Source organism: Dromaius novaehollandiae, chromosome 10 (genome assembly GCF_036370855.1).
Source record: "Dromaius novaehollandiae isolate bDroNov1 chromosome 10, bDroNov1.hap1, whole genome shotgun sequence".
Taxonomy (NCBI): Eukaryota; Metazoa; Chordata; class Aves; order Casuariiformes; family Dromaiidae; genus Dromaius; species Dromaius novaehollandiae.
The window spans coordinates 7,823,915-7,850,731 of record NC_088107.1 but is presented as its reverse complement, the minus strand read 5'-3'; the positions used below and the strand labels follow the sequence as shown (position 1 = coordinate 7,850,731).

Below are 26,817 nucleotides of genomic sequence, written 5' to 3'. Positions count from 1 at the left end.
AAGGGATATGAGTCAAGTAGGATCAAGTCTTTGCCTCTTTCCCTGGCAGATCTCTACGAACACAAATTCATCAACTGCAGGCTCATAAACAGCACTTTTCAGATGCCGAAGGAAGGCTGTCACCTGGACTTCGAGGAGGACAATGACTTCCTAATTTATCTCGTCAGCTTCCTGGGCAGTCTGTCCGTGCTGCCAGGCAACATCATCTCTGCACTACTCATGGACAAAATAGGGAGGATAAAGATGATTGGTGAGTGGGGACGACGGGCGCGTGGCGCAAGGCGTGAGTATGAGCTAAGAGTCAGGGTCAGCAAGAAGGTCTGTCTGCATTTACACATATGAACGCAAGAGGAGCAGGCTCAGGTGTAGATGAGTCATTCCCGTATCCAATGGAGCAGAAAGGTAAAAAGTCTCAACGGTGAGGCACCAGACAGCGACTGAGAACAATTTGGTTCTATTTCTGTTTCTGCAAGCGATCTACTCTGTGGCGTTGGGCCAGTTATCTTCTCTTCCCACCCCCCTTCTCTGTGCATCTGTCATCTCGCTTTTTTCCTTTATTTTGACTTTTATGTCAAAGCCTGTGTGTTTATCCAGTGCTCAGCACAACAGGGTCTGAGCTAGTGTGGGACTTTTTGGTGCTGCTGAGTTAATGCTGATGTCCATAACGTTCTGCACAAATAAATGAAAGAACTTGCTTGTAGCAATAAATATTCGTGAAGATTATTTGCTGTGGCTGTTTGGCAGCCCAGGAGTTCTCTCTCTCAGGTTTCTGATTTCCAAATGAAATACAAACAGCTTGAGAGATTGTATAGTAGACTAACTGACCACATTACGGCTTAGAAAGAGAGCCACCCTTTAGTCTTACATGACTAAGTTATCACCTCATAGACTTCATGATTACTTTGGGTGTTTCTGGCGTCCTTTCTTCCAAGGTTCAAACCTTGCTTTCTAGGCACAATGGGGATCGTGCCTTGGGAGACAGACAAGTGAGTTCGGTAAAATGAGGAATGTGGCTGAGGTGTAAAGACTGAATCACTCTCTTGAGCACACCTGTCTCGCTTCTAAGAGTTTAATTAGCTTAGCCTGGTGACCTCACTGTTAGTCAGGCAAAAAGGCAAGCAAGATGACCCCCCATGTGTGTCAGCAATGTCCATTGTGGGGAAAAAGTTAGGGTTCATGTAATGAATTTGGAAAAGACTCAGAAAAAACAATAGGGCCTGTGAGGAAAAAAAAATAATAAAGCTGAATGAAAATCAAATTATCCACCCAGCAAACCTGTCAACATTTCTGTATTTTCATCTGGAACTGAGGTGACAGATGGAATCCTAAATGCTTATTTCTTCTGCAGAATGAAAAGTACAGGACAAAAATTGGTAAAGACATGAAGGAACGTTTTACTATGAAATTCTTAATTGACACAGAGCCTTCTGGCATCCCACCCCTATCAGACTGCTGAACACATTATTTCTTGTCAGCCTAACATGAAAACTGAATTTATCTTTTGTGGTATGTGCTTCTCTGGGACTTCAGTTCAGGTTTCTCACGTTCCATTAAACCATCTCCTGTGCCAAATGTCAGATCTCCTCGTGTACCTCCTGTGATCCTCATTTGTACCTCTTAAGCAGAGGGAATATTCCTAGAGCACAGTGCTGGGCATAGTTTGGCCAGGTAGTACGGAGCAGGAGAGAATATGGAGTCCTGGATGGCAGTCTTCCGCAAGCTGTGCACCGCAGGCAGATAATATTCAAAGTGAAGCACTTTTGTTCCAGTTTAACATTCAAATTATTTTGATCTGTTTCAAATCAATTCAAAAACAAACAAATAAGCAAAAAAATGTCTCTGGTTTCCTGATAGTAAATGGAAATACTTTAGCAGCAACAGAACTTTCCAGTGAAAGATATTTTGATTTTGCAATAATTGCATCTTTCAGGTGAAAATTCCCAGCTAGGGAAGAAGGTAGTGATGTAGCCACTAATATTTCTGAGTCTGAACTGTGGCTAACTGAGCATGAACACTCTCACTTTCTCCCTCAGTAGTATTCATAAAATTATGGCTCCTGTGCAAATGTGCCATGAAATCTAATGATGTTCTTATAATTAAAAGAGACCTCAAGTGCTTTATTACAATTGACTGTAAATTATCCTAATTGAGACTAGAAATGTGTCAAGTGATTTGAATATGATATGAATTGCAGTTCTTCACTCAAAACTCAAGTAGAAAAACCTTCACAATGATTCTTCCTCCTCACTGACTTTCATTTTTACTTGCCTCTGCTCTTCCTGGGTCCATCTGGAAGTCTGAGATGCTGGAAACCTGCCTGGAAAAGCCTGTCTTCAGAGTCTCTATATAGCAGGAATATCAGCAAGATCAGATGGTCAGATGGATTGGGAACATTTTCAGGCTGGTTTCCAACATCAGAGAATGACAGATAGGCAGCATAAAGGTATTTGGGGGTTTTTGAGGATTTTGTTCGTTTTGGGGGTGAAACACTGCCATTTGATGGCCATCTTTATCAATGGTGAGGGTGACTGCCCGTGGACTGGGGAAACTGATACCAACACTTTTTTCTTGGCTCCCTCCCGCAGGTGGCTCGATGCTGATCTCTGCCGTGTGCTGCTTCTTCCTCTTTTTTGGCAACAGCGAGTCGGCAATGATTGGCTGGCAGTGCCTGTTCTGCGGGGCCAGCATTGCCGCCTGGAATGCCCTGGATGTGATCACCGTTGAGCTCTATCCCACCAACAAAAGGTGCTCAGTATTCTTCCTTTTCAGTCCTCACCCTCTGACTTTGGCCTTTCACTTCCTAGCAGAAAGAGTCAAGGTACATATAGATGCAGGCGGTGTATTTTTTTATTTCAACAAATCCTTAAGGGCTGGGTCGTGCTGTAGCTGTACTTGCTCACCACTGACATTTGCAAGCCTAACTCTGACTGCATGGTACCTTGTATTCAGGAATTTATGCAGGCATATGTAAATTATGGGCAGATAAAATACAGACAGTGTCATTTCCACAAAGATGTGTGGAAGTCTAGCCCCTTCAGACTGTATCCCCCAGCCTTTTGTCATAGCTCATCACCGTGACAGCCTTCCCCTCCACAACCTGGAGACAACCACATGCACAGAATGATCTGGGAGATGAGGCAGTGCAGAAACTTTTGAGAGCAGGTGCTGGAGATAAGATCCTTTCTGGCAACATCATTAGGAGCCTTTTCTGCCTTTTTCAGGCTGTTGGGAGAGCCAGGAGGCAGCATGCCTCCAGGTGCTGGGTGAAGCAGGATTTTGAGGAGTGCCCAGGTTGTTTCTCTGATGACAAACCACTCCAACCAGTGCTAGGGAGGACTTTGACAAATTCTAGAGCAGGTTGTGTCATGCTTTCTTTGTGGAGGATAAAAGCTATCACAGTGGGCAACTCAAGGGCTAGGGAGAAGTTGAGATAAACAGGAGAAACAAGTACACACAGACATTCTCCTCATTCACCCAGACATGAAAAACATATACTTAGTTATTCTGGCTGGCTTTCTTTGCTAGGAGTGTAGCCTGGGCAACATAAGAGCATTCACAAAATAACCCACCAAGATCTCCTGTAGTTATACTGAGAACCTCTTTCCTAACCATTGCTTTCTGCTTTTCTTCTCCACAGGGCAACAGCCTTTGGCATCCTCAATGGGCTTTGCAAGTTTGGTGCCATCCTGGGGAACTCAATCTTTGCCTCCTTTGTTGGGATAACCAAGGTGGTTCCCATCCTTCTGGCTTCCTCTGCTCTGGTCGGAGGTGGCCTGCTAGCTTTGCGCCTACCAGAGACTCGAGACCAGGTCCTGATGTGAACAACCGAGGCCAGGGGGACAAGGGGGTGATGTAGAAGAAGAACAAAAAAGAGCCATGTTTAGAAAAATCAAAACGTCCATTTGTACAGTGCTCTGTCGATACCTCAAAGAGAGAGGGCAAGGGGGAAAGAAGAGCCCAAAGGGATAAAACCTAACCCCTAATTTCTGACCCTTTTTGAGCTGTGACGGGCGCATGCAGCTATGGCACACACATTGCAGAGCTTGGCTGTTTGTGTTTAATCTTGCCTGCACTGGGGAGTGCTTGGGGGTCTATCTTTTCCCTCTCCATCCCAGTGTAATGACAGAGGATGCAAACAGCTTTGTGCACTTGTGCATCCATGTGGGTGTGAGTGTGTTTGATGGGAGAACAGATCCTGATCCCTGTACGCCTTTGCTGAGCTGTGAGATACTGCCTGCCTTGCCAGGCTCTCCTTGGCAATTCATAAAGCCATGCATGGTCACAAGGTCAAAGGCAGAATGGGAGGCGGTTAGCAAACCAAGTCTGGGTGAGATCAAGCAATAGAGAAAAGAGCTCCAAATGCAGCTGGTAACCTTAGTGCTCTTGATTTTGGGGTTACTATCTGAACCTACCAGAAAGAGTCCTGATTTCTGGAGGCTATGGGGATATGTGCTCAGCTCTTTCGGAAGAAGCCGGGTCTCAAAGCCCTTTATTGTCTTCACTTGGGCATGCAGAATCACTAGGCACTTTCCAGGTCTAGGAGAGAGAGAGATATATATATACATAATTTTATATATGTGTGTGTATTTACACATATGTGTGTGTATTTACACATACCTGCATACGTATACACACTGAAGTGATCAGCCATTGACATTTATAATTTTTCATTTTTGCGTCTTTAAGAAGACCTTAGAAGAGACACTAAAAACTAATCTCACTAAATCAAGATTATCTGGAGTGATGACTGATTTAGAGACACATCATGCTTCATAGCCAGACACCAAATATTTAAATGTATTGATCACTGGGAGTTTATATTTCTATGATGGTTAAGATTTTTTTTTTCCTACCAACTTTCATGGAGGAGAAACTGATACGATGTTGGCGCATTCAGCAAACCAAATGTGTACATATAATCCACTGTAAATAGGGGAATTTTGTCTAATCTCTAGAATATGATAACTAAGAATTTACCAGCATTTTAGCCATATTAGTTAAAGGATATGATGTTTGATTTTCTTATATATTTGGGTCTCATTGAAATGCTCTAAGTACAGTTACTTACAGCCATTTAACTTGTTATACAGAGAATGCACACAGCAAGCTTTCACTGTGCAGAACATTAAATTCTCTATTAAGTGTGATAGTTGTATGATATCTTGTAAAGATCATTTTTTTAAATTACATGCCCTTTTTAATCATATGACTTCAGTTCTGTTGCACCTAGAAGCAAAACGAATCATACATTTTTTGATATATTTGCTCGGGAAGCAAGAATGAAATGCGTACTATTAAACAAAATACCAATGCTCACAATTGCCCAGATAATTCTAATATACTCTCCTAGCAAACTCAGTGATAGACTAGAATTGACCAGAAACTGTTGCATAAGGCAGGGAATTTATCTCACTAAGATGATCTGTGACATGAAAAGGTGTTTCATACTTTTGCTAGCGATCTTCCTCTTAATCTTTCTTTGGATCCCTCTTTAAAAAAAAAAGAAAAAGAAAAACAAGCAGGTCTTGACTGAAATGCAGCAGGACTGAAGTCTAACACCACTACCTTTAGCTGCACAGAGGCAGTCAGATATACCGCTAGCTTGCATCAGGGCCAGCCCCAGACAGTTGTGGAAGTCAGTCTCGGCACCACTGTAGAGGACAGAATAAGGGTACAGAGTGCCATTAGATCACAAGAAGCAAGTCCTTGCCAATGACACAGACCCTCTAGGGAGCATCACTCTTTTGTCATCACATCCATCAGGGATAAGCCGTTACAGAGCAGCTAGGCTACAATAGGCTATTTGGGATTTTTGAGATTTATTCTGAGGTTTATGAAATTGATAAAATCATGAGCTGTTATAATAACTAGGCTTATTATGCCTCATTTCATCATTTTATGAGTAGCTTAGGGCCTTATTTGATTTGCCTTCAAAACAGCGAGGTTCCTTCTCTAAGGTAGGAGTGAGTATAATTATGTCCTTTCAGTCTGGCAGCAGTTCACAGCTTCTGTTGAGAATCACAGCCCAGAATGTGTTTTTTCTCAAAGAATGTCTGGTCCTTTTGTATAGTGAGAAGCAGCTAAATATTTCAACACCACAAGATCATCATAGTTTATCATTTATGTTTCAACCATCCTGTTGGGCTGCTGATGCCAGTTACCACCCTGTATTTGGGGGAAAAAAACCCAGCAACAATGATTTGTTTCATGTTCTGGACTATTGTGTTGTGCTGCTCTATGATGCCAGAACTCATCTTTATTTTACTAATCACGCTTAGTTAGGTACGTATCCAGTGCTGAGACAGCAAACCTGACTATTTGTGTTCTCCAGTGACATTGTACAATGACTCTAATGGCATTATTTATTTTGAAAATTTCTAAATTAATTTTCTGAGATGGAGGAAATCAAGGTCTTAAGGAGAGAGAAATGGTAAGGTAATATTAGGAAAGGTTACCCAATCTTATAAGCCTTTCTTCTTTACAGAATCACTCTTTCACAGAGTCTGGTTTGGTAAACTTCATGCTCAGGAGATTAGCTGGGATGAGGTAAAGAGTAATAGGAACTTGCTGTCTATGTCACCCTGGCTACCCACATGAATAAATAGACTCTCTGCACCTCTAAAAATGCATGGTTCAAGGGCAGAGGATGTTTTCTTGATAATGCTCCTACCCCTGACATTTGATTCATGAATTCATGACCTAATACAAAATGCAAACACACACTGCAGCTGGTACCACAAGGGACTGGGAAAGTCCAGTGAAGAACAAAGAAAGCAGCACAGGAAATCTAAGGGGAAACCATATAACCTAGCTTTAGATGCTTAAAAGTTAGGTAGATGTCTGAATCTGAACTACTCAACCCTGGGTTCCCCCTATTCTCAGTTGAAAGAAAGAGCCAATATGTGACCTTTCTCAGAAACCATACTTAGGAGGAGATAGGTTGCCATAGGTATCCCTTTTCCTGTCCTTTGATAACAGAAATATCCAGAGTAACAGTTCAGGTTCAGGCATTTACCTTTGTGATGCCTGTGCTATGGGTGATGACTTCTATCCACCTTCTGTGTAAGCAAGACGTGGCCAGTACCCCAAACATGTTTGCTTGCTGTCCTTGCAATGATCCAGATCTGCCTCGGTCTCACACTACTCTCAAGAGCAAAATGTTGGGTGCAGTCCCTTCAGCTTTGGCTGTGTTTTGAGTGTGGACCACGTGCTAGGCTGAGGGCAAGCCACAGGACCCCAAAGCACCGTGCACAAGATTTCTCATTGGGCACCACCTCTGATCACAAATCAGCATTACACCTGCAGTGCAAGGACCAGCATGTCTAGTGGTTCCCTCGTCTACTTTTGTTGCAGTGAACAGTTTCTTTTGTCTTGGACGTTTGATACAGTGGACCATCCACAGAGAAGAGGAAAACTCCTGCTGACCAAAGGCCCACTTCAGTGACAACTCCTGCAGAGCACTATTTTCTTGGATTCATGAACATTACTGCAAGAATGGCACAGAGGATGAAGACAGAGACCTGCCTTAAACCTCAAAGATCTCTTCTAGAGAACAGCTGGACTTCTTCATTCATCCATGGTACATCTGTCCAGCCACTTAGCCAGGGATTTTGTGGCATGGAAAAGATGTCTTAGTGTCTTTATTTGTACAGCAGAGTTATGGTGTGGGGGTCACAGGAGCAGTTCGTTACTGCTCTTTCGAGCATGCAGAAGCAGCCACTGGAGGAATGGAAAGCATTGTTATTATTATTATAAAAGACCAAAAGTATTACAACAGGAGTTCTGCCTCTTTATATTCCCTGGTGGTTTGACTGGTTTTTGTATACCTTTCCCCTCACTTCAGTTGTGCAGGACTGCTTTTGCTGTCGCCTTTGGTTCTGCTATGTCCTACTGGTGGTGCAGCTTGGGATTGGGTGGGTGCCCTTCTCCATGAACACACAATCCTTGTCCCCTTAAAATGCTGTGCAACTTGTACATGGCAGTGTATGGATCTCTCAGATGAGGAAAGGGTCACTGCTGGAAATTATGAGCCCAGATCCAAACATTCTCCACTCCGGGGAGAGGTCAGGCAGGTAGGTATCACTCAGTCACACCAGAGAGGTAAAGTGAGCGACTGTTCTCTGCTCTTGGGAGCCTTTCAGCCCCAGGGAGGGGTTCAGTGGCTGGTGTAGAGCCAGACTGTGTGGAGCTGAGCTTTCTGCAGATGCGAAGGTCTCTTCTAGGTTCTGCTTGAAGATTTTCAGCAACATAGTTTACTCTTACTGCTAAGGAGGTTCTAGGTCCATTTATGTCCCTTGCTTATGTCCTTTGACTCTTCAAAGGACACACAAAACCTGGGACCATATTGTTAGGTTTATGTATATTTGAGACATATACATTACATTTCCATCAAGTTCCTCCCTCAGTTTCTCACCCTCATTTTAGCAAATGCTGCTTTTAGAAAGAACCAAGCCAGGGAACTGTGAAGGAAACCTAACAACAGAAACTTCTTTGCTGTACGTAACGCTTGCACTGTCCAAATGTATTCACGTTGTAAGTTCCACTGTAAATAATACCCAGTGTCATGCATTAATGAAATGTTTCATTTAGATGTTCTGCTGGCTGTGTGTGTGAAATAGCCAGTTCCAGTTCCTTGTTTCCTTTTTTTCATTTGAAATCTTTTTTTTTTCTTTTGATTTAATCTGTGTCTGGTTGTCACTGGAAAGTGCAGCTGTTCCAATGGAGTTTGTTTTTGTTCTGTCTGTCACATTAAAAGGCTGGAATAAAAAAAATGCCGCTTGCAGTGTCAATGTTTTAATGTGCACTTTGGGTCCTTTCACAAGGGCTGTGGCCAGTGACTTTGTAGTCTGAAAACATGGAGACTTCCTCTGATGTTTGCTACGTGTACATCCTTGCACTCTCAAACAATCCCAGCTCAGTTAAGTCTCCTTTTTTACCACAATTTTATCACACTGTGTATTTCCTAACATGCTACATGAGGAACTCTATAGCCTGAAAAGTTTTCTGGTGGAGAAAGCATGGAATATTTTTAACTGCCATCCAAAACCAGAGAGCCGAACTCTGCCTTGTAACAAGAATATGTCCAATAAAAAACATTTCTTGTTGTAGCTGGGTGCACTATTTGACCAGAACATATACCCATGTCTGGATGTTTTTCTGAGGATGTGCCTGCTTTTCTCATTTGCAGTTCTGTGTATAAATCCAACTATTCACTCCATGCTTTCAGAGCAGGATGTTCGAGACTTGTGTGACATAAATTGAGTGGGAAAATAGCTTGTGGTGCAAATAGTGGAGGACAGTTTCGCAGATAGCTAGGCGGAGCTCTGAGGTGTATGCATGAATTTCAACTTTACGTATTCCATAAAATGCACTGATCTTTCTTCTCCCTAACTCACTAAAAGCTAGCATGGTTTTTACTCTGATTCAACTCTGGCTCGTTGGTAAGACGTGTAGTTGGTGCAAGGTTGTTAATTCAATCAGTGTTTAGTCCCCTCTTCACGTACACTATATATCTGACATACTAAGGCTAGTATTCAAGCCAGATATAAGGAATCATAACATACTGGAAATGTAATAATGGAATCATGAAGGCAACTGAAGCATCAGGAGACTGAATCACAGTTTTCCTCAGCTTAGATCCAATCAGGCCCCATAGGACCCATCCAAGCTGCAGTCTCAGCTGGTGAAGAAAAGCCAGCAGCAATGAGGGGGAGCTGGTGAGGACTCATCTCAGGGGGAAGCTGCTTGTCATATATTTTACAACAGCCATTTCTGACTGCAGAGTACAGAGCTACAGAGTCAACAGCTCATAACCCCCCTGTGTGTATCTTGCCTTTATACAGGAATCTGTGTATTAGCAACCACTATCAAAAGTCATTTGCTTAGAAAGAGTGGGCTTTTAAATAAAGGTCAGAAAGATTTCCACTGAAAGCTTTGCAGGTGCTTTCAATTGGTCCTTACTTCAGGCTAGCTGACATTCTGCATAAGGCTGAAATCTCTGTAAGTAGTAAAATCCCATATTTGAATGTGCAAAAATGTGTTTTTGATAGAAGTTGTACATTAAAAAAAAGGCTAAATTTAAAGTAGGGCTCTGGAAGTTTAAGAATGGGATTGTACGACATGGTTACCTGAGGTAGCATGGGATGGACTGGATGATCAGAAATCCCCTTCCAGATAGGTGTTCCAGTTTTTCCATATTGATAATTTTCCCCTGATCATCTCATGCTTCTCACCATGTGGAGTTTCTGGCATGGACTCTCACAGCGGTAGCAGAATAAATGACACAGATTCACTGGATGCTCAGGTTCAGCTAAGCTGTCCACAGAGGAGGAAGAGAGACGAGAGTCAAAGCATTTCCAGCAGCCACCAAATCCAGCAGTAGGCCTGGGTGATGCTTTTGAATTTTGAAGTGACTGGACACTGGGAAAATGATTTGAATCAGATTAAGGTAAACTGGCCCTTCCTTTTATCAGTGGTCCCACATCTCACACCTTCACTGGATTTGGGACTCCTAAACTTGAGATCAGGTTTGGCAATTTGATTTCATGTCCATTCAAAAGCCATGGGAAGAGAGACAGCTTGGCCCAGGCACTTCATGCTGGGAGATGAGCCCTGTTTTTCCAGCCTGTGGCAGAAACTGCTGGAGTCAGGACACTCTGCCAATGTACCAACCCCAGTACAGCTTTGTGGTTGATATCAAGTGTGTCTGTATTTCTCAGACGAGTTTGTCTTAAGCAGATGTGTACAACACAAAAAGAACAAACCAAAAAGTTGCAGCAGATTTATTTTTTGACCATTTTCAATGGGTCAGAAGAATTAACTGAGCAACTTCATACAACTCTCTTGGTCGTGCTAATGAAAACAGGACTTACATGCTATTAAAAAAATTTTAAGCCTGATATAAATATTACCCAACTAATCCTCAAAAGTTCTATTTGAAAAAAAAACTACAAGTGAGATATAAACAAATTGTGCAGCACTTGTTTGGCCTATACAAACTTCTTTGTACCTATACATATGCATGCATGTGCATTTACACATCTAATTAAACTGTCATGAATGCCCTTACTGATTCTGCCTCAGTTCCAGGTTTGGGCCTTGAAACCAGTCTCAATAATACCAGAAGATGGCAGCAGTTACACACAGAAAGAACTGCTGGCCCCTGCACACAAGCAGTTGTCGTGCTGTTTTCGCGTGGTTGTACCCAGGAGCTGGAGTGGGGGCAGGACCCCATATCAGGCACAGTGCCATGAAGCTACACATCATAGCCATCTTTCTTGCTCCTTTTGGAGTCTAGTCCCTAAAATGGAGGAGGAGCTAAAGGAGCTAAAGACAGCAGTGATGAGAAAGATTAGAAAACTAATGGAAAGATCACTGTTCATTGCCAAGGCTTTTGAAATAGCGTTGTGCAAATCTGAAGCAAAGCAAATGTAATTATGGTGAGGGGGATAAGAGGGTTTCTGCTGCAATAATCTAGTGCAATGGTTTTCAAATTTTCTTGACTTGCACTTTCTTGACTTAGTCACTCCTAATTGTTTTGCAGTGGAGATGCAAATCTCTTGTCAAAATGTGTCTGGGACCCCAGTTAGAGAAGAAAAACTTTGGGTTGGACAGTGCCTTAAAAAGACACCTTGGAAGAGGTCAGCATCAGCAGTAACTCCTAGGAAAGCCTGTTGAGATGCTGCAGTTGATGTTCTGGCTAGACAAGCTCTCCAGTCCAGCTAACCATGGCTAGATATCACCAGCACTGCCTCACTGGTTCCTCCTTCTCCAGCCCCTGGTACAGGTGTAGATGCCTCCAGTTAAGATCTGAGTTCTGTGTCTGAGCCAGAAACCATGGGCCCCATGCTGAGACCTGTGATGGGGTCTAGTACAAGAGGAGAGGGGCTTTAGCATTGGTCTCATGTGCTCCTGCTCTGTCTAGCATGCTCACACCACTTGTGGATTCAGCTGCTGCCCCCCCGGGAGTTTTGCATTGACAGTTTCTCTCTGAGAGCCAGAACACTGGGTTTCCCTGGAAAGCTTTTGCTTCGCTATAGGAAACAAACACAAAAAGCTATCCAGTAAATACAAACAGACCTAATTATAAGGAGAACAAAGCCAGTTGTCAACGGGCTTTGTTCCTCTGTTTTGTAACCCTGGCAAAGTAAAGAGAATTATGCCAGGGATTAAATATTTTTCATAAGGTTCCAGCCACTCTGTGGCAGATTGCCTCAGGCAGGACAGCCGCTGGAGCAGGCTCAGAGGCGGCTGAATGATTGCAGAAGAGGCTGATGATATTTCTCTAGAGGGAGCTCTTTCTTAGGTTTGAAATCTGCTTCAGACTGGGACGAGAATATTGTACTTGGCCTTTCAAAATGTATCTTTGAATGATAAATTCAGCACTTTTATCCTTTCTTATTGAAAGTTCACAATAAGCAGAATAGAAGAGCTTTGAAAACTTCCCAGCAGCACTGTTCCTTCTCTTAGACTCCTTAACAACAAACTGCTCCACAAAAATCAACCACATACTGAGCCTCTAGGCCTATAAATATTTCAGAACAACTTTTTTTGCAGCCCCACTTTGACCTTATCCAAAGAGACCATAGACAGTGCCCAGGTCTGGCTCAGAGCAGCTGTAGGACCCTGGTTGAGTCGCTTTGTCTCCTTTCCCCATCCCATGTGTAAGAGGAGAAGAATAGTGTCACCTTTGTGTTGGTCTCTGGGTGGGGCAGATCTCTTGCTCTGTGTGTGATTACTGCTTTGCATAATCTTTAGTGCTGCATTAGGGGCCTGGGAAACCTTCTTAGGCAGGTTTTCATAGGTTTTGAGTTTGATGTGCCATTTACTATTTAATGTCCTGATGCTCTGTTACCTGACTTGAATTTATCTCTGGAATTTCAACATTTCTCTCTCCCAGATCAGTTATAGCAGCTTTCTGTTTTACATGTGGCAGAATTAACTCAACATAACCAGCTTCTCTGTCTCTTTAGGTCAATGCTCAGTAGAAAACTTGAGGGTGCAAAAGACTGTTCAGGGAGAAAAAAGAAAGCAACACTGGGTGAATGCCACATCCAGCTCCTCTGACAGAGCTATGAGTTTGGTTTAGCATCTTTCCACTATTCATTTATTTAAAGAGTTTCCTTCATCTGCCTCATCAGTCACTAACTGGGTGCTTGATGTCCTGTGCCCAGACTTCCCCCTGCCTTCTCAGTTCCTCTCTCCCTCTCTCAGATGACCTCTCCTGGCACGGCATGTGGTGCTGTGCCTTACCATAACAAGTTCTGGCAGAGCCCTCTTTGTACCAGACAGACTCAAGAATAGGCCTCATTTTCTGATCTTGAATATTTGGAATTGCTTTAGGGCCTGATACATCTCACTGGCAATACTGGCTCCTTGCAAATGTGTCTTTGTGCACTCCATGCCTACAGATGGACACATAATGTTGTCACGGGGGAAGGCAGGGCTTATGGTGAGAGCCATGGTGTCTGTCCCATCTGCTGTGCAGGTATGCACACGTCTCTCTGCTCTGGGAGTCCAAGATTTCTCTCACAACTCAAGATTTTCTAAAGTTACACATCAAAGTGTCACTGCATCTAGACAGGGCAGATCTGAGATAATATCCAGCTCAGGAGATGATGGAGGCATGTTTGAAGTGCAGTGTAGATAAGCCCTAAGTACCCACTAGCACTCCAGAAATGATTCTGAAATCATGAGAGACAATCTTTAGTCACTGCTGATCCAAATCCCTTAAAATCCTAGGGCTAAACCAGTAAACGCTCAATGTTTTGTTACCAACCCATTGATTTGATCAGTCTCTTTTGTCTCTTGCAGAATAACCTTCAAAGAAAAACATTTCCAGAGTCACAGAGCTGAGAGAGAGGAATGGTCTAACTGAGTCATCCAGTCTATCCCTCCTGCCAATGCAGGACTGATCTCTAGTGTTTGTTTAATATTGGTTCAAGATAAACAAAAAGAAGTGAGAAAATAGATCACTGCTTAATAGCAAAGCAAAGCTCCTTCATGTCTACAACAGGGGAGAACATGATCAGAGGAGCTCTTGCTGAAGTTAAGTGTATCCCTAAATCATGATCAAGGTCATTGCAACCTTCCAGTATCTACTGGTGAAGAAAAATTGCCTCAGATACAGGCTTTAGAGAGAGGGTTTCACAAAGGAGAAGGAAGCCATACATGATGCAGGAACATGTTAAAAACCAAACAAATAGAAAAATCCAGACTCAAATTTAAATCCTTTTCTGGTCATTATCTGGTCTTCACATCAGAGGTTTTGCAGTTGTTGCTTCTAATGGTCATTCCATTTTAAACCCTGGGAGAAATTATTGTGTGGAAATTTTGACATCACACTCAGCTCCATGGCAACACATAGATAGCCTAAACAGACTAATGATACTTGTCTCATACTGCTCCATCAACAGCACTGAGGTGATAAACCTCTTATACCCTCTGAGGAGACAAACTGGGAAGTTTATATCCACTGTTTCATGGGTAACTGGTGTCACAGACAAGTTGAAAGACGTGCTGAAGTCTGTGAGTTTGTAGGGGGAACTCACAGCCCTTTGCTGGAAATCATGTTCACATGGGGAGCATGTTTTGACAAAAGGAGTCAATTCATTGACAAAAGGAGTGGCTTAAACACTGGCTCCACTCAACCGCTAACTGAAGGGAAATTCAAAGAGTGAATGAGACATGATATGTCAATACCGTCTTTGTACTACCTTTCCTTTCTTAAGGCTGGCTTAAGACCCAGAGTCAGGTTTGTGGAGGAAGTTTAATTTGATATTGTCCGGACCTTTTCGGATGTGTAGAATGTTTTGTTCTCCAGGATTGTCTTTCTGGTACAATGCTGAATCCTTGCAAAAGAAACAGAGCAATTTCAAATAATTTCCAAGAAACAGAAGCAACGTAGACTAAAAGTGTTTGTGCACAAGATAGTTGCTTTGAATTAAGTAAACCTGCAAGCTTAAACAGAGTGGCTATTTTTGACAAAGTCTTTGCCTGAATGATCTTATGCTCGAAGAAGAAGGGACTAAATTAAGAGCAATTATCTAGCTAATCAGAGGGCAATAACCCTCTTCTAACCCCTGGCGTCTGTTTGATATTAAGCACTGTAATGGGGCTTTCCAACAGGTTATGGCTTCTCCTAGTGCAACACTGATCATGATGCAAAGCAAACGCAAAAGCCTCAACCCGAATCTCTGTCATGCATGCAAACTCCAAACCAACCCTAGGTGTGGGTGGCAGATTCTCTGAATGAAAAAAGGATCGTGCTGTGGCTTTCTGGAAGGCTGACAGTTCTTTTTCACTTGAAAAGAATTTCTGAACCAGATCTCTGCTGAGATGATTCACATCATAGCAAAATCGGGGAAAATAGCTCCTGTCTCTTTTTCTTTCCCTCTGTTTTCTCTCTTCATCTTCAAGTGTGACTTCCCCAAGGATCTACCCTTGTTTGATACAACTGAAATCTGGTAACATGGTCCAAGTGCAATACTGATTTTTATGCAGGATTATGCAAATCCAGTACATCCAGCTATTATAGTTCCCAGAATTCCCTCATCAACAACATAATCATTGAGTCTGAAATTCCTAGTGTATGAGAGAGAGTGCCAGGGAAAGAGTGTGGGCTGAGCTAATTATCACGCGCATCCTGGCCAGGTGTTCCACGTCCATGACAAGGAACGAGCACAAGGTGAAACATTCCTTGTACAACAGAGATTTCCACAGCAAATGCCCTGCTTTTCAAAGAGTAGAATAGGCATACTGGAGCAGGGTTCTTCTAAGGGTCTAGAGCAAGATCTCCCTAATACGATTTACTTGGGTATGAGTGATAGTCAGACATTTTTGTTCCTACTGTAGAAGCATTTTTCTGCTCCTTGCCAAGCCATACACACGCAGAGGAAGAACATGCACTCACTGCTTTGACGTAGCTTACTTTCTAAGGGTGCCTGTCGTCAGAACCTGGGAAGCTGTAGGTTACTGTGTAGGGCATCTCTATAACTATCCAAGTACAGGAATGCTCTCGTAGCAAAATGGAGAGCGGATCTCTACAAGCCTGCTTTGCTGAGGTTCATCTGCAGGGGGAGGTGTAGAATGTTACGGCTATATTTTACTGGAAAATGGCCCTTGAGGTACTATTCTCTGCTGTTGTTAGGTAGAAGAGTCTCCAGGCTGCTTTAACTTACACCTGTGAGTATAACCACACAAAGCATTAAAGCCAACAGAGGGGGAAATCCAAACTTTTGTGATTGCTTGTTGTCTGCCCTTGAACTGGACTAGGGATAAAGCATTACAATCTTCTGTCCTGAGCTGCATAGCCCTGAGTTACTAGTTCTTGTGTTCCCCTTCTGCTCTGGAACAAATGCCTATTGCCTTATCTTAGACCTAAGAGTAAAGTCCTTGACTGGGAGCCTGATTAACTGGGTTTCAAAATGAGACATAGGGGATGATGTTGCTTGTACCTATATTCTGGACTTCTACCTTTCTTCCTACATATCTTTGCAGTGGCATCTCACAAGTGACTACATAATTTCTTTTTGGACATAATTTAGCTTCATTATTGTCATTGCTGTTATTACTAGTCATTAAAAGTTATCAAGGTAACCTGGATGATGGACTTTGAAGCATTTGGCAATGACTTCTGCAAATCACAAAGAAAAACGCGTCTTCCAATCTGAAGCATAAGCAGAAAACAGAGCAATGTGACAATGAGCTCTAAAGACTAGCTGTCCTTTCAAGTCAATGATTCATTTCAGCTCAAGATTATCATGCAGTAAATAATGCACCCAAGCCTTCAACAATAGGAAGCAAAATTACATTGTTGCAAAAATACTAATCGCCAGCCTAGCGACTCACATTATTAGCTGAGAATAATTATTTTCTCCAAGGAAAGCACAGACCTTCAAAGGAGATAACATCTTAAATCACAGCAAATTTTAATTTAAATTCAAAGTGTAGGAATGCCCAAAATGCCCCCTCTCTCCGTTATCTGGCTGGGCTGGTGTCATTATAGTGTTTTAAAGACAGCTCCAATCATTAAACTAAATACCTGCAGTCTAACACTTTGCAATTCCATTTTCTTCTTGTCAGACTGTGTAATTGATATTTGTACTGGAGGTAACAAAGCAGAAAATGTGAAGGTGTTGATAACTTTGCCATTATTGTCTCTTAAACTGCCTGAGAAATGGTGAGGATTGGATGGCAGTGAGGAACTGGTACCTTTAGAATAGGATATAAAACAATTCACCTAGCCCAAGCTTGTAGTCAGTGTCTGCTTGGGACGGGATATATGTGTAATCTGGTACTAGCTTGTCACAGTATCTCATGTGATCATTTTGTCAGCAGAGAGCCCAGTACTACAAAGTGCTGAGTCCACTGACTTCAGCAATCTGCTGCAGCATCTGACTAGGAATTTGGAGATTCAGCCACTGGCAGATATGAAATGGGGCTCTCCTTGCAATCATCCCAGTTTAAGATGCAAATGTGGTGGCAGATGGAAGAAGCTGAAACTTTTGCAGCTGACCTTGCACTCTACCTTCTGTGAATCATACTCTCAAGGACTGACAGCCCAGCTCCCATCAACAGCCACTTTTGGGTAAAGGACTGATTCTGTTCTTGCTGTCTCAGACTCAGGGATGGGGCAGTGGATCTGTCTCATGAGCTCCTTGCTAGGAGTCCACCAGGGGAATCAGAATGCTTTTTTTGCCTCTGTTGGAGTTTGGTTCTTTCTCTGAATGTTGTAAATGCCAGTTGAGATGCTTGGGTTCATTAAGGGCACTTCTTCTATGGCAAATGGCTTAAAAATGACAGACTACAGTGAGGGTCAAGTACTTGTACAACATTTCTCTGAAGACCCTCCAGAGGCAGCTCCAGAAGATCTTCATAATTGAAAACTGAACATATTGAGTGCAGTGTATAGCTTGTGTAATTTTGAATGAAAATGATAGCGAAGATTCTAATTTTCTTGATGTCACTTATGTTTCTGCTGTCTGAAGAGGAAACCTTCAGTGGTCAGTTTTGTATAACATCATATTGACACAGCTCCAGAAAACCTGAGTCAATACAAAGACACTCATTGCAAGACCCGTGTAGACTACACTGGTACCTGTATTTCTCTTTTATCACCCTGGTGCTATCTATGTTCATGCCAGGAGAGAACTGAATGGATGCCTAAGCTTCTGTGAGGGGTCAGTGGTAACACAGGCCCTTTTCCAGCTCCAGAGTTAGTGTCAAACCAACGACCAGGACCTGTCTGCTGAGTGCTACCTCTCCTGGTGTTTCAGCAAACTTCTTCTCAGCCATCATAGCTCCAGAGCTAGGTGAAATACCAAAAGGCTTAATCTTCTCCATTGCCTTTTTGTCCTTTCCAGGTTTTGCTTTCAGGTTTGGACAAAGGCAAAGTGCAGTAGGGCTGATGGGTTGGGGAGATGCAAATGGACAGCAACAGTGATCTAAGGTCTGATGCCTTTAAAAAACAGGACTTAATGTTGAAACTGCTAGTCAGGAAAACAAAACAAACAAAAACAACCCCCACCCCCCCAATCTGAATCATTTGTTGAGAGAGACTTTCTCTGTGGTGATACATAATTGCTATCTGTTCCGCCTCCAAAACAACTCAAATCAGCCTGGTGACACTTGTCACAAACGGAGGCAGTTATTAATAGGCTGCATATTTATGAGACTTTTTTACAATGCAAATTACTTCTTACTGAGCTGCCTTCATCCCAGGTTTTGGGCCATTTTATCTGTGTATTCCTGACATCTCACTTCTCAAAGGTCTGAATATCCTTAGAGGAAAGAGGGGTGAAAGCCCAGCTGTGCTTCCCAGACTTCATAGCTTGGGGCAGCACCAGAAGCTCTGGAGATGTTCCAGCAGGGATGTAGGACACACTGCTCCAGCAAGGATTCAAAGACACTGGTGTCTCTTTAGTGTTGCTAAAACAAAGAATAGAACGAATCCCGCAATATGTCTAATTTATTTGTCATCTAATGCTCACGACAGGAGGAGAACAAGATGCTTGTATCCATCCCCAGGCAATCCTGATGGAAAAAGTTGTTTAATTTCTTTGGATTTCAAAGATGTTTTGGCAGATGTAGAAGAGGGATCTGTTTGTCTTCTTTTCAGCATTATATAAAACGTGTATTTTTAGCACTTGGGTCCAGAATTAGTTTTGCAGGAATTCCTGACTTTAAGCCTCTCAAGTTTAAAAAATAATCTAAAAAAAACAACAAGAAAGGCTGAAGGAAGGTAACAGGGATTTGGAAAGTTGTGAGCTGTTTCTGGTGTCACACATTGATGGCTGTTTGAATCCTCAGTGTCAGGAAAAAAAGTGGATAGGAGAAGAAGCCAAATACAATACAGCCTCAAAATAAAATATCTAAATGCAAATCAACATATAATAGTAGCCGTGACTCAAGGTCAGGCACTCACTAAGAGACTTTCAGATTTTCAGATGAGACTTAAAACCAAACTCCTGATTCTTCTTGTCAGTAATATGATAATGAAATGAATACACATACAACATACAGTATGGGAGGATGTCAGAAAAGTCAGTACTGTTGTCCTGGCTGGATTTTTGTGTTTGGCACAGTATACTGAGTTGCTCTGAGAACTTAGCTTTTGACTTTTCTGAAAATGTGTGCCCACACTGAAAAATATTCATATGTGTATATATAAATCAAATTATACTTACCATAATACATATATTATATAAATAGACTTGGTAGCTTTGTGCAGTTAGAGGTCTTTTAGAAATGTAGATTACTGTTATTATTAATAACTATGATCATGACCAGCTGGAGTTTATAACCCAGGACACCCTAGTCCTGGCAGTCTATTACTAATGTACGTGTCCTGATCACTATCTTATAAAACAGCAAACCAAAGTGCTATATGCTTGTAGGAGATCATCCCCTCTGTGGTGCTAAGTGAGCTGATAGGTACCATTAGTACTCCATTATGTACTCTTCCAAGCCCAAGTACAATTAGGAGCAGGCAAGGTCTAAAACCAGGCTTGTTGTTTTTCCCAAGTGCATGAGGCAGGTGGAGTTGGCTCATTATGCCCATTTCAGTTCTTCTTCTTCTTCTTCTTCTTTTTTTTTTTAAAAAAAAAGCCCACTAAATGGTCTCATTAAAATGTCATAGAGAAAATTTATTCAACCTGCCGAAATATTTTTGGCCTATTTCAAAGCCAGTAATCAGTGTCTGAAGACAGTCATCTGCCTTGCTAATGGACCACAGTTACATGTGTAATTGATTAATTAAGGAAAGAAAATCACTGCTGAGACCAAGGGAGGAATCAGCAACTTCAGCTGGCATTGAAGTGAAATAGCAGCTCTTTCTGTGCAAAGCAGCTGAGCCTTTTTTCAGGTATTCTTGTCTTCCTCACACTGTTCCATCTTTTCTACATGGATTCTTATTCAGCACCCCAGTGTTACAGGATCCAATGGTTTTCTATGTAGGTAAAAAATAGGAATATAATAAACACTCTCACTCTCCTTTTCCAGCTGGTAGGGGAAGCACAGTTTGGTTTGGTTTTAGCACGTGTATTTCCATGCAGTCGTTCACTGGCTTTGTGTGTGTGACCATTGTGCTGGGTACATGTAAAGAGGTGGTGGAGGGAACTCAGTGAGCTCTCTGGTGGGCTTGGGATGAGTCTGGTGACATCTGCTATCATTTGCAAGCTGAGTTGTCATTATCTACCTCCTGTGAAGGCTGTTTCTCCTGTCTCAGCCCTTGTTTTACTAGTTCTGAGTTTCAGTGGTGCGTCTCAATGAAGCAAAGCTGTTTTACTAGGGCCCAGGCTGAGGAGAGATTTCACACATAGTAAGAGCCAAACATAAATATCTCCACAGATATTTTGAAAACAGGGGGAGTGGTGCAATGGAGACTCATCCCTGGCAAGCTTATGGTGAGTGTATTGCGAGGCGGAGGAATTGTGCTGCATGGGAACTCGCTCAGGCTGTAGGACTTTTTCCTGCATAGAAAGAAGTGTGGCACTGAAGCGTGCTGTCTGCAAATGGCAGTGAGGGCTGGGGTCTTGCTACCTCCACAGAATACCTGGCTGAGAAAATCCTTGCTTTGAAAAGACTTTTTTTGGTGTTTTTCAATGATATTGGTACTTACAGCTATGTTTGAGAGAAAAGAAAATACAGAATGAAATGTTTCCCCTTGCCAGATCTATTGCTTTTCTGTCACTCTCACAAACCTTTGTTCTGGATGCTTTAGCCTGATCTTTCACAAAGCTTCAGGCAGATCCAAAGATCAGGCTGAATTTATAGCTTGTTAGAAAGATCCACTTCAGCATGCTGAAAACTGATTGAGTTGAGCCCTAAACCTGTCTTCAGATAAACGTCTTGAGCCCTCTAACTGCCGAGCCATTGGCAGTTCAGCCAGGCAGTTCAAGCAAAGCCAGTTTTTAATAGTTAGAGACCGAGCTGTTCCCCTCGCTGTTTTCATCTGACTATTAGACACCTTCCATTAGGCAGGCCACTCCATTTGTGCAATGGTTGATGAACTTTTGGGGAACAGATGGCTTTTACAAATTTCACAGACAGATTTCCTTCAGATCAGAAACAAACAGTTTTATTTATTTTATGTTCCTGAGGACACACAGATTTTTGAGGGCAGTTTGGAGTCCTCATTCCCTGTACTTTAGCAGAGGCCCTTTTATAGTCTGCCCACTATAACCTCCAGGAAGTTATTTTTGTCTTTGTTGAAATGCAAATGATCCATTTGAGTTAGCAATGAGTTATCCCTGTTGGTCATGATGGATCAGGAGAGTAAATGAGACACTGGTTTTCACTGAGATCCTCAGTGAAAACAAAACAGCCTCCCTGAGTTGCCTTCAGGCTTTGCAACTTGTAAATTTGTTTTTTAGGCAGATGGAATGAAATACACGGAAACCTTCTGAGTTTTATGGCAGCTGTGTCCAACTGCTATCTTGAGAACTTTAAAAGCAATATCTTTGTACCTTTATTCCTCAGAGCTTTTCTGATTATGAGAGCCAATCAATCCTCCTTCTCTAAGGTTCCTTGAACTTTTGCTTGTGAGTGGCAAAGATCTGAAGTCAGGTATATTTTCTTAACTACACCTTAAGGTGTTTGCTCTTAACTGCTATGAACAACTGTAATAATCTGCTTTTTGGATGTGGTTTAAGTCTGCATTGCTAAGGTATCCAGTGCCATATACAGATTTGACAAAGCACTACTCATCTGAGCTGAATTTTAAGCATGACATTAGCTGTGCTTAACTCTATTTGGTATCAGTGGGCTTCCTATGAGTTTTTACGGTTTCACTGAATGAGGATAGATTTAAGCAAGTGCTTATTGTTGAGCATGCACATAAGCACCTGACTGATTTGGGACCTAAGAGAGATAAGTGGAGAGAGCTGCAGAGCAGCTGGTATCTCTGCCTTCTTATCAGCACAGATTCCATTCAGTGAGCAGGTAAAAAGGGAAAGGAATTAGAAAAGAGATAAACTAGATTAAATTAAAGACAGAAGAGAGAAAAATAGGCATTGGTTGTGTCACAGGCATGTTCAGAGTCATACATTGGCTCCTTTTGACAGATCTGCTTGTATGGCTGTGTCCTTTCTCTGTTGCAGACAGTCTATCTTACGGTTATGAATGATAGCTTAATAGAAGACTCATCAGAGTAAGTGCAATCTCATTCATAGTCCATAAACTAGTGGTAGAGAGGGTCCTGGTATACTGATTTATGTCAGCTTTGAGACCAAGACAGAAAACTTGTTATTATGGAGCAACACTGCATGCACATGCATGCATATGTGTGTGTATGCAAAGCCCGTCATTGTCAGATGTGATAACGGAAAGAAAGTAAACTTCCTTGCTTTTCTGTTTTGCTTCATCCCAGAGAGGCAAAGCTAAGGCACCTGCTGCCAGCCTCAGTTTCACTGACTTATGATCTGAGCTTATTTTATGGTAGGTTTTGTTTTCATATAAATTCAGATATCCATGTGATTGAAAAGGGAGAACATGTTAATCATGGCAAAAATCTAGTCAGTCTTTCTGCAATTAGGATCTGCTACCATAGACATACTTTACAGTTTCCTTCGAGCAGTTCTCAGGTTCAGACACTAGCCCAGTAGCATCTTAAATCCATTTGATTCAGTGTGGGAATATCTTGAGTCATGGAGAAAAGAGAGCATGGATCCATGGCCACATTTGTAAGAGGAGCACTTTGCTAGTACAGATATAGCTGCTGCAGCTTCCCCTGGTAAACAGCACTCTTAGGAGCACGTTTCCTTTCAGACCTTCTGCAGAGGTAAATGCACAGGCTTTCTGCCATCACGATGTCTCCTAGAGAAGGTTTTAATAGCAGAGAGAAGCATTGCACCATTTTATTGCCCTGACTGTCACGGCTACGTTGCCAAAGATTAACGATGCTTTTCTGGCCTTCTTTTTGCTCTTGAAAGAACAGAGAACAGTCCCCATCCTGGAGCTGACTCTCCTCAATGGATCTAGAGGACAGATCCACCCAAATTCCAGCTTTACACATGGGCTTGACAAAAGAAGTACGGACAGAGAGTGCATGAAAGCAAAAGACTCCCATCATTATCTGATTCCTCATCCACTGCTTAAGAAATGATGCAGTTACAAAGAACTTTTATGTTGACAGTAACCATCAAAAGCAGAGACTGTCTGAGATACTCAACTTTGTAATTACTTGTTGTAGCAAAATGCAGTTAAGTGCCCAATTTCTCTCTAAGCACTTCATCCCTCACCATACTGCAAAGTACATCAAATTAACAGCTGAAAGGTTTAGATGATCATCATAATAACATCCCAGTGGACAGAATCCTCATGCAGCTGGTCACGGTCATGCAGCTACCTGGGCTCAAGCAAGGGCTGCTGCCTCCTGGAAATGTAATTTTCTTACACTTACTTGACACATGGAAAATGAAGTGCTAGACCAAACACTTAGTTTTGCTAAATGGAGTTTGTCGAACTTTTTCCCTCTTTCCTTTCATTATGCCCCTTTCAAAGTCATTTTATATAGGGACAGATAAAAAGCTTTTTGTCTCGTTCCCACTTGTAAAACAGTAAAGAAATTGGTTTCTTTACATTTATTTTGCTGAGATTCACTTTTATATGGATGGGTTTGGGCTAGGAAATATCACTAGGCCCACACATAAGAACATTTCTATATGTTCCTCTCTTCTATGAAATGTGTATCTAATGCATAGAAGCTCTTCTGTAACTTCTCCCTACCAATACATAACATTAAAGACCTAGTCAGGGTTATAATGTCTCACTTCAGGGATATATGTAAATGTACCTGAAAAATCAAGGAAGTGCAAGATAAGGAAGTGTGGTTCACAGTCACTCTTGCTCCACTGATATCAGTAAAATTTTACTGATTTTATCCCACTGGAAGCTTGGGTCATCTCCTCTTGCCCATTTGTCTCAAGCCAGCCAGGTCTCTGTGCATGGCAGTAAGTTTATATATCTGTCCTGAACCTGCAGTGTGTTGAGAGTATCTGATATCTGAAGTGTTGCGCATTCAGTGCCTTGCCAGATGAGCTCCCGAAGAGGTACGTTCATCTGACAAACATAATATTTGGTATCTGTTAACACAGAGATTCAGGAGAACAGACCGACCACTTAGGCAGAGAAAATACAAGAGATTGTGTTCAATGTACTGTATATGGGAGTCCCTTTTTCAGCATATATCCTATTAAATTAACTGGAAATGAGTGTTCATCAGTCTCTAAGGGAAAGAGCCTGAAGCCTTTTCTTTTCTCTTCACATCAGACATTCATCAGGCCTTTGATCTTACTGCTCATGACTATGTTGGCTTATAGAAAAGGTCAGTAAACAGCTCTGCAAGTACAAGTCAGATTTCTGAGGGCCAAATCCTGTAGTCCTCATGTGGGAATTTTTCAATAAAATAATGGTCAAACTGAGCAGGTCAGTCCCATTCTTTTTATTTACTTAGTGCTGTCTGGGTTGTGTGGAGACTTAAAATTTCCCATTGCTTCTCTGTAAAACCAGGATGAATTCGGGGACAGTGTAAAGTGATCTTACTTTTGCATGCTCAAAATCTTCAGCTTTTTCTTCTTGCTCCAGGCATCTTCTTCAATAAAATTCTCATGGATGATTGTCAGATACTCTTTCAGTTTTGGGAGCAGAGCTAAGGTTTTCTCAGGGGCAATGCCTGGCCTCAAAAATGTGAAAAATCCTTTTAAATGCTTCTTTGTTATTTTTTCTGTTGGAGATTGAATACCTTCTCAGTTTTCATGGCAAGGTTACAGATGCATCTAGAACCATTTGTTCTGGCTCCAGTTGCTTATAAATATAGAGTCCAGCTTTGCCCTTGTTAAAATCTCTTATTTTAGTGCCTCTTGTTACATGATACTACACTACACACAACAGGACTTGGAATAAAACAGCTGCTTTCATCATGAAATTTTGCTAGACTTGTGAATCTCACCTATGCTCAAAACATTTCTTCTTGGTTGAATTGGTAGTAGAGTCTCTTTCCTTCTCAAATCTGCATTCCTGAGATTGATTAAAAGTAAATTTATGAACCCAGGCTCTGGAGAGAAGTTTAACGCCTTACTTGCTATATGTGCATGCCCAGTATGGGAAGGGAGAACCATCACGCAGGCTCTGTGGAGTGATAACACTTCCTGCAGCTCTGCTTTCACAAGGGGGCCATTCTTGTGCCTTGTGAAGCTTGTCCAAGTGATAAATGATGCTGTCCTCTGTCTTCCATATCCATCAAAACCACTTAATGAGTTTGGTTCCAAAGGAAAGTGTACCCTTGCCATACGAGTGAATGAACATCAAGGGAAAAAGTTTTCCATTAATTTACTGTTTTCCATTAATCTGCATCATTTTTTCATTCCTCACATTATTTCCTCATCTTTAAAGTCCCCAGTGCTGTGAGTATAAACTACTGATTAATGACACAAACTTTCACCATTCATCTATGCAGTTATGTACTTGTACAAAGCATGAAAAAGGCCAGACTTAAAATCTCACCATCTTCAGAGCGTCTCTAACCTACCCTTCAGTCTCGGCTGTGAGCTGAACAAGCAGATGTACTTTGTGCGATATCATGGGTGACTTAACAAGCTTGAGAGTTTCAAGTGAAAGTCTGTTGCAAAGCTGAGGGAAGCCTGTACTGTCATCTCCCTCTCTCTTAAACCGAGGATGATCCAGTTCAGTTCCTTCGGCAAATGCAATTCTGATGATACACCGCAAGGAAGCGTGGCACTTGAGCTGGAGATTTACCTCCGAGACTCATGGAACCATCAGGACATTCTTCAAGTACTTCCAGAGCAAAATCCTCTGGCAAACACATATTTACATTAGACTTTGCAATGGCTTCCTCTTTTCACTAACTTGTCTAAATGTTTGCAGAAAGCCAATCTAAATGAATGCAGGCACTGAAACAAATGCTTCTTCTGAGAGAGGGGAGCAGCGTTTCCCAGATTCCAGCCAGGAGAACTTTGAAAATGCATAAATAACAGTCTATATGTTCACCCAACTCTTCCATAGTTAATATTCAGGACAACATTGACATGTCGAGCCACCATTGTTGGGCTATGCAGGTTTTCTGGGGAAAGAAGACAGAAAGACAATGAGTCACCTGATCCCCTTATGAGATGCCTCCTCATTTAAACACCCCTGTCATGCTTAACTGCTCCAAAGTATACTTCTGTTCTGTCACACTGACGAATGGGCGGTGTGACCATTATTTTCATTTTAAACTAGATCCAAACTCAAGTCTCCATGGATGAATAAATGAATGCATTTATTTTACTGCAGTACTCGCAGTCCTTGATAAAATGTCAG

General features: G+C 42.0%; 1 protein-coding gene across 2 annotated transcripts in view; it reads left to right on the top strand.

The window, feature by feature from the left end:
• SV2B (synaptic vesicle glycoprotein 2B) overlaps window positions 1-9,107 on the top strand; it is a 73,840-nt gene extending 64,733 nt beyond the window's left edge. For both annotated transcript variants that reach the window (XM_026104368.2, XM_064517207.1), the window contains exons 11-13: window positions 50-250; window positions 2,586-2,745; window positions 3,638-9,107. In XM_026104368.2, the coding sequence (XP_025960153.1) occupies window positions 50-250; window positions 2,586-2,745; window positions 3,638-3,821 (545 nt within the window). In that variant the 3' untranslated portion in view covers window positions 3,822-9,107. The remainder of the gene's footprint in view (window positions 1-49; window positions 251-2,585; window positions 2,746-3,637) is intronic.
• The last annotated feature ends 17,710 nt before the right edge of the window (window positions 9,108-26,817 follow it).